This window comes from Martes martes (genome assembly GCF_963455335.1).
Source record: "Martes martes genome assembly, chromosome: 7".
Classification (NCBI taxonomy): domain Eukaryota; kingdom Metazoa; phylum Chordata; class Mammalia; order Carnivora; family Mustelidae; genus Martes; species Martes martes.
In genome coordinates, this window is record NC_137894.1 from 146,226,385 (window position 1) to 146,233,740 (window position 7,356).

The following is a 7,356-nucleotide window of genomic DNA, read 5'->3' on the forward strand; positions in this document are numbered from 1 at the left end:
ATGCTGTATAAAACATGTAGTTTTAATGGTAAGTTGGTAACAATTTTTTTTATATATATCCTGAGATTGAATTTAAATAAAAACTTGTGTCTATGAAATATACAGGTTTTAGGGCAATACTCTGAGCTTAATATATTGTTTTCCATGATGTAGGGGTTTTACAGTTTTATGGAGACCCTGTGGTAGTTGTCCTCTCATTTTTCAGCCTGCCTTCTGGGGGAGGGACCTGCTTCATTCTTTTCAGTCAGTCTTCCATGGGTTGAGTCATCCTTGCCCCTATCAAGGGGCTGTGCTATATTTAAACTAGTTTTCCAGACTTTTGTTCTCTGGAGGGTTTTGTACTTTTGTGGCTTTTTCTTTTCTTTTTTTACACATGCTTTTTTTTTTTTTTTTACTTTTTATTTTATTTTTTACTTTTTATTTTATTACTTTAGTGTTCCAAGATTCATTATATATGCACCAAACCCAGTGCTCCATGCAGTATGTGTCCTCCTTAATACTCACCACCAGGCTCACCCAACACCCCAACCCACTCCCCTCCAAAACCCTCAGTTTGTTTCTCCAAGTCCACAGTCTTTCATGGTTCATCACGCCCTCCACTTTCTGCCCACTCACTTCTCCTCTCCTTCTCCCAGTATCCTCCCTGTTATTCCTTATGCTCCACAAGTAAGTGAAACAAAATGATAATTGACTCTGTACTTGACTTATTTCACTCAGCATAATCTCTTCCAGTCCCGTCCATGTTGCTACGAAAGTTGGGTATTCATTTTTACTGAAGGAGGCATAATACTCCATAGGATACATGGGCCATTACTTCTTTATCCATTCGTATTTTGAAGGGCATCTTGGCTCTTTCCACAGTTTGGCGACTGTGGCCTTTGCTGTTATGAAAACTGGTGTACAGATATCCCTGCTTTTCACTGCATCTGTATATTTGGTGCAAATACCCAGTAGTGCAATTTCAGGGTCAGAGAGAAGCTCTATTTTTATTTTCTTTAGGAATCTCCACACTGTTCTCCAAAGTGGCTGCACCAATTTACATCCCCACCAACAGTGTAAGAGGGTTCCCCTTTCTCCACATCCTCTGCAAACACGTTGATTCCCGTCTTGCTAATTTTGGTCATACTACCTTGTATAAGGTGGTATTGCAATGTGTTTTTTTTTTTTTTTTCTCAATTGGATTTTTATTTTATTTTTTTAATTTATTTTCAGCATAACAGTATTCATTGTTTTTTCACCACACACAGTACTCCATGCAATCTGTGCCCTCCCTAATACCCACCACCTGGTTCCCCCAACCTCCCACCCCCTGCCCCTTCAAAACCCTCAGGTTGTTTTTCAGAGTCTGTAGTCTCTCATGGTTCACCTCCCCTTCCAATTTACCTCAACCCTCTTCTCCTCTCCATCTCCCCTTGTGGTTTTGATTTGAATCTCCCTGATGGCTAGTGATGGTGAATATTTTTTCATGTGCCTGACAGACATTTGCATGTCTTCTTTGGAGAAATGTCTGTCCATGTCTTCTGCCCATCTTTTGGCGTGATTATCCGCTTTGTGTGTGTTGGTTTGAGGAGTTCTTTATAGATCCTGGACATCAGCCCTTTATACTGTCATTTGCGAATATCTTCTCCCATTCCCTGGGTTGCCTCATTGTTTTGTTGACTATTTTCTTTGCTGCGCAGAAGCTTTTGATCTCGATGAAGTCTCAAAAGTTCATTTTCACTCGTGTTTCCTTTGCCTTTGGAGACATTTCTTGAAAGAAGTTGCTGTGGTTGATGCCAATGAAGTTACTACCTATGTTCTCCTCTAGGATTTTGATAGATTCCCGAATCACATTGAGGTCTTTAACCACTTTGAGTTTATCTTTGTGAATGGTGTAAGAGAAACATTAATTTTCCTTCTTCCATACATAGCTGTCCAATTTTCACAACATCATTTATTGAAGAAACTGTCTTTTTTCCCCTGGATTTTTTCCCTTTTTGTGGAAGTTTATTTGACCATAGAGTTCTGGGCTCTCTACTCTTTTCAACGGACCTATGTTTCTGTTTTTATGCCAGTACCATGCTGTCCTGGTGATCACAGCTTTGTAGTAAAGCTTGAAATCAGGCAATGTGATGCCCTCCAGGTTTGCTTTTCTGTTTCAACATTTTCTCAGCAATTCGGGATCTCTTCTGGTTCCATACAAATTTTAGGATTGTTTGTTCTAGCACTTTGAAAAATGAAGGTGGAATTTTGACCGGGATGGCACTGAAAGTATAGATTACTCTGGGAAGTACAGACATTTTTACAATGTTTATTCTTCTGATACATGAGCATGGAATGGTCTTCCATTTTTTTTTGTCTCCCTCAATTTCTTTCATGAATGTTCTGAGCTCCTGAATACAGATCCTCTACCTCTTTGGCTAGGTTTATTCAAAATTTGGAAATCAATCAATGTAATAGAACAAATAAATAAGAGAAGAGATTAGAACCACATAGTCCCCTCAATTGATACAGAAAAAACTTTTGACAAAATACAGTATCCATTCCTGATTGAAACTCTTCAAAGTATAGGGATAGAAGAAAATTCGTCAACTTCACAAAATTTGTCTAGGAAAAACCCAAAGCAAATATCACTCTCAATGGGGAAAAGCTGAGAGTCTTCCCTTTGAGATCAGGAACACGAAAAAGATGCCCACTCCCACCACTTTTTCAACATAGTACTTGAAGTTCTAGCAAGAGCAATCACACAACAAAAAGAAATAAAAGGTATTCAAATTGGCAAAGAAGAAGTCAAGCTCTCCATCTTCACATATGACATGATACTTTATATGGAAAACCCACAAGGCTCCACCCCCAAACTACTAGAATTCATACAGCAATTCAGTAATGTGGCAGGATACAAAATCAGTGCACAGAAATCAGTTGCTTTCTTACACACTAACAATGAAAGTATAGAAAGGTAAATTAGAGGATCAATTCCATTTACTATAGCACCAAGAACCATAAGATACCTGGGAATAAAGACTATAGAAAGAGGACTGATATCCAAGATCTATAAAGAACTCCTCAAACCAACACACACAAAACGGATAATCACATCAAAAAATGTGCAGAACATATGAACAGACACTTCTCCAAAGAAGACATACAAATGGTTAACAGACACATGAAAAACATGTTCACTCTCATTAGCTATCAGGGAGATTCAAATCAAAACCACACTGTGATACCACATTACACCAGTTAGAATGGCCAAGAGTAACAAGACAGTAAACAAAATGTGTTGGAGAGGGTGTGGAGAAAGGGGAACCCTCTTACACTGTTGGTGGGAATGCAAGTTGTTGCAGCCACTTTGGAAAACAGTGTGGAGATTCCTTAAGAAATTGAAAATAGAACTTCACCATGACCCTGCAATTGCGCTAGTGTATATTTACCCCAAAGATACAGATGTAGTGAAGAGAAGGGCCATCTGTACCCCAATGTTCATAACAGAAATGGCCACAGTTGCCAAACTGTGGAAAGAGCCAAGATGCCCTTTAATGGATGAATGTATAAACGGACAAATGGATAAAGAAGATATAGTCTATATATACAATAGAGTGTTATGCCTCCTTCAGACAAAATGAATACCCAACTCTTGTATCGACATGGAAAGGCCTGGAGGAGATTATGCTGAGTGAAATAAGTCAAGCAGAGAGAGTCAATTATCATTTGGCTTCACTTACTTGTGGAGAATAAGGAATAACATGGAGGACATTAGCAGAAAGTAAGGAAAAGTGAATCAGGGGAGACTGGAGGGGGGTGATGAACCATGAGAGACAGTGGACTCTGAGAAACAAACTGAGGGTTTTGGTGGGGATGGGGGTGGTGGTTTAGGTGAGCCTGGTGGTGGGTATTAAGGAGGGCACATATTGCATGGAGCACTGGGTGTGGTGCATAAACAATAAATCTTGGAACATTGAAAAAATAAAATTAAATTAAAAATAATAAATAAATCTCAAAAAGATCAAGTTACTTGCAAATATATGACAAACATGAATAGACACGTAGTAATACATGTAACATATAAGCCATTATTTCCAACAACTATAAGGTAAATTTTTGTTTGTTTTTTATATGATAAAATTTTCACTCTCTACCTCCACATGCCAGCGAAGTAGGAACAGTGATATCTATGGTGAATTATGGGGGAAATCCACCTAAAGTGACCCAGCAGTTTCATGGGAGATGGAACTGGTAAAGGAGTTTATTGCCTTATAAATGTATATCATGTATTCAGGTATCTGGAGGAAAGATTGAACGTCTTGTATCTGGTGAAGCCTCTGGGCCCAACACACTTCTCATGTCCATGGGAGGACTCATGCACATGGCCCACCCATCTCTCGCACATCCACCCAGCTGCACTGGTGTGCGGGCCCACCCACTGCCACACCCTGTGACTGTGACCTCATCTCCACAGGTGGCCCCCAGGTGTGGGGTGCTGGTAGTCTGAAGTAGCTCTCTATTCTGTCAGATGCTCTAGACCTGGCCCTCACTAGGATCTACCCTTGATCCCTTCTTGTTGACAGATATCTCTGAGCAGGGGCCTGAGGCTGGCAGATGGCCAGGTCATCATGAGGGAGCTCTTCTTGCTGCTTGCTGTCTGGGCAGGGCTGGCTCCTGTCCAATGTCCTCAAGGCCGTCCGTCATGGCGCTACATCTCCTCTGAGGTGGTCATTCCCAGGAAGGAGCTGCACCATGGCAAAGGCGTTCAGATGCCAGGTTGGCTGTCCTACAGCCTGCGATTTGGGGGCAAGAGGCATGTTATCCACATGCGGCGCAAGAAACTGTTTTGGTCCAGACATCTGCTGATGATGACTCAGGACGACCAAGGAGCCTTGCAGATGGACTATCCCTTCATCCCTCCAGACTGTTACTACCTCGGCTACCTGGAGGAGATTCCTCTTTCCATGGTCACTGTGGACACATGCTATGGGGGTCTTGAAGGTATCATGAAGTTGGATGACCTTGCTTATGAAATCAAACCCCTCAGTGATTCCCAAAGGTTTGAGCACATTGTTTCTCAGATAGTGGCAGACATGAATGCGACGGGACCTACCTATAATCTGGGACATCGGGAGGTTAGAGACCCCCTATTCTCTCAAGCAAATGCCAGTGTTGTTCCAAGGATCTCTAGTAAGATGTATTCATCCCATCACGGAAATATGAAAGCACTTGCCCTAAGTTCCAACTCAATGTATACTGTGTTTAACAATGTGTCAAAATGTGCCCAATTCCTGATAAGGGTATTTAGTTTAATTGACACATTCTTTCAAGCTATTGATATCAATTACTATATTGGATTCATGATCATTTATGACCAGGAAGATCCATCTTACTTGGAGTATTATCATGTGGTATATAGCCCATATACTCGATATTATCAGTCTTTTATATATACCGTTCTTGAACCACATTCATCCATAATTTTGATTAAAGATGGGCCAGAGGATTATAATTATGAACCTGAGTTATATGGTATATGCCATAAACAAAATCTCATCATGCTTGGTTACCTAGGCAGACAGTATCTATTGTTGTCTATTACAGCAGCACAAAAGGTGGGAAAAAATTTTGGTTTATTCTATGATGGGAAATTTTGTTTTTGCCAGAGAAGGTCCATGTGTATTATGCACAGACCACCATCTCTGACAGATTCCTTCAGTAACTGTTCCTATATGCATGTACAGCACATAGTAGGTCGTGGGAAAGGTGAGTGCCTATTCAGCACCAAAATGGTATATTTAAATAAAAGCCTGACCCACGATCGTTGCGGAAACTACATACTGGATCAAGGCGAGGAGTGTGACTGTGGCTCCTTCAAACAGTGCTACAACAACCTTTGCTGTACAAATGATTGTACCTTCACCATAGACAGCAAATGTAATACAGGCCGATGCTGTACAAACTGCACCTATTCCCCTCCTGGCACACTCTGCAGACCAATCCAAAATGTATGTGATCTTCCCGAGTACTGCCATGGGGAGTCCTTGTCATGCCCTGATGATTTCTATATGCAAGATGGAACCCCATGCACAGAAGAGGGTTACTGTTATCATGGAAATTGCACTGACCGCACGGTGCACTGCCAAGAAATCTTTGGCAAAAATGCTGTGAAAGGTGCAGATGCCTGCTATACCATAAATAGAAGAGGCAATAGATATGGACACTGCAGAAGAATCGAAGGGAGAATGAAAGCTGACTTCTGTGCCATTGAAGACATTTATTGTGGAAGGCTGCAGTGTGGTAATGTCACACACCTCCCCCGCTTACAAGAACATGTGGGATTCCATCAGTCTCTAATCTCAGGATTCTGGTGTTTTGGGCTGGACTCACATCGCTCCACGGGAGCAAATGACGTTGGTCATGTGAGAACTGGTACCCCCTGTGCTCCCGGAAGGTTCTGTAACAATACCTACTGTAATGGCAGTATGGCCCAGCTGAAGTACGACTGTTTACCTGATAAATGCGGCCACAGGGGGATTTGCAACAATAACAGAAACTGTCATTGCCACATAGGCTGGGATCCTCCATGGTGCATTGATAGGGGTGCTGGTGGGAGCATAGACAGTGGCCCCCCTCCAAGTAGAGTGCGGTTAGTCTTGCAGAGTCATGAATCAGTGATATATCTGAGAGTGGTCTTTGCTCGAATTTATGCCTTAATAACTGCACTCCTCTTTGGATTCACCACAAATTTAAGAACTATCAAGACAGTTACAGTTAAGGAAGAGAAAGTTGGTGAAGCCCACCATGAAATCAGACTGCAGAGCCCTGAACAACAAAAGCCAGTCGACAGGAGAATGGCTGAAACTACAGTAGGAGGAGGCAAAGCTGACATCCATGTTTCCAGGAGTCTGGGAGAGACACAGGCGTCTCAGCGCACATCACAGTGGTCCCTGCCCACATCCCTGGGGACTCTGCACACATCCCAAGAGTCCCAGCATGCAACACAGGTGTCCCGGCGCACATCAAAGGTGTCGAGGCTCACAACACAGAGTTCCAGGCGCACATCACTGGGCTCTCGGCACACAGCACCAGTCTCTCACACCAGTTCTGTGATAGGTCACTGAAAAGCACTCTGAAATAAAACTTGAAAAGTGCACAGTGGTGATGTCTCCATATCTTTGTAAGACTGTAAGAGCCCACATAGAGCCCGAGACTCTGTCCAGAGTACCTGAGACAGCATCGGAGAATTGAACCAAGGTCCTTGGGTGCAGAATTAAGGGAAGTTTCCACAAGCTCCTGTAGGGAAAACTCATTATATTTCTACAAAATGGTGCTCATGAGCAGTGAGGATTTTCTTATTGCTCAGGTAATCTCTCTTTCTCCAGTCCCAAA

The 7,356-nt window shown here is 42.2% G+C and overlaps 1 protein-coding gene across 1 annotated transcript; it reads left to right on the plus strand.

The window, feature by feature from the left end:
• Positions 1–4,592: 4,592 nt before the first annotated feature.
• Positions 4,593–7,088, plus strand: LOC308346757 (disintegrin and metalloproteinase domain-containing protein 21-like; the record flags this gene model as incomplete). The annotated part of the gene is made up of 1 exon (XM_080809782.1): positions 4,593–7,088. The coding sequence occupies one exon, from the start codon at positions 4,593–4,595 to the stop codon at positions 7,086–7,088; it is 2,496 nt and encodes an 831-aa protein (XP_080665908.1).
• Positions 7,089–7,356: the final 268 nt, after the last annotated feature.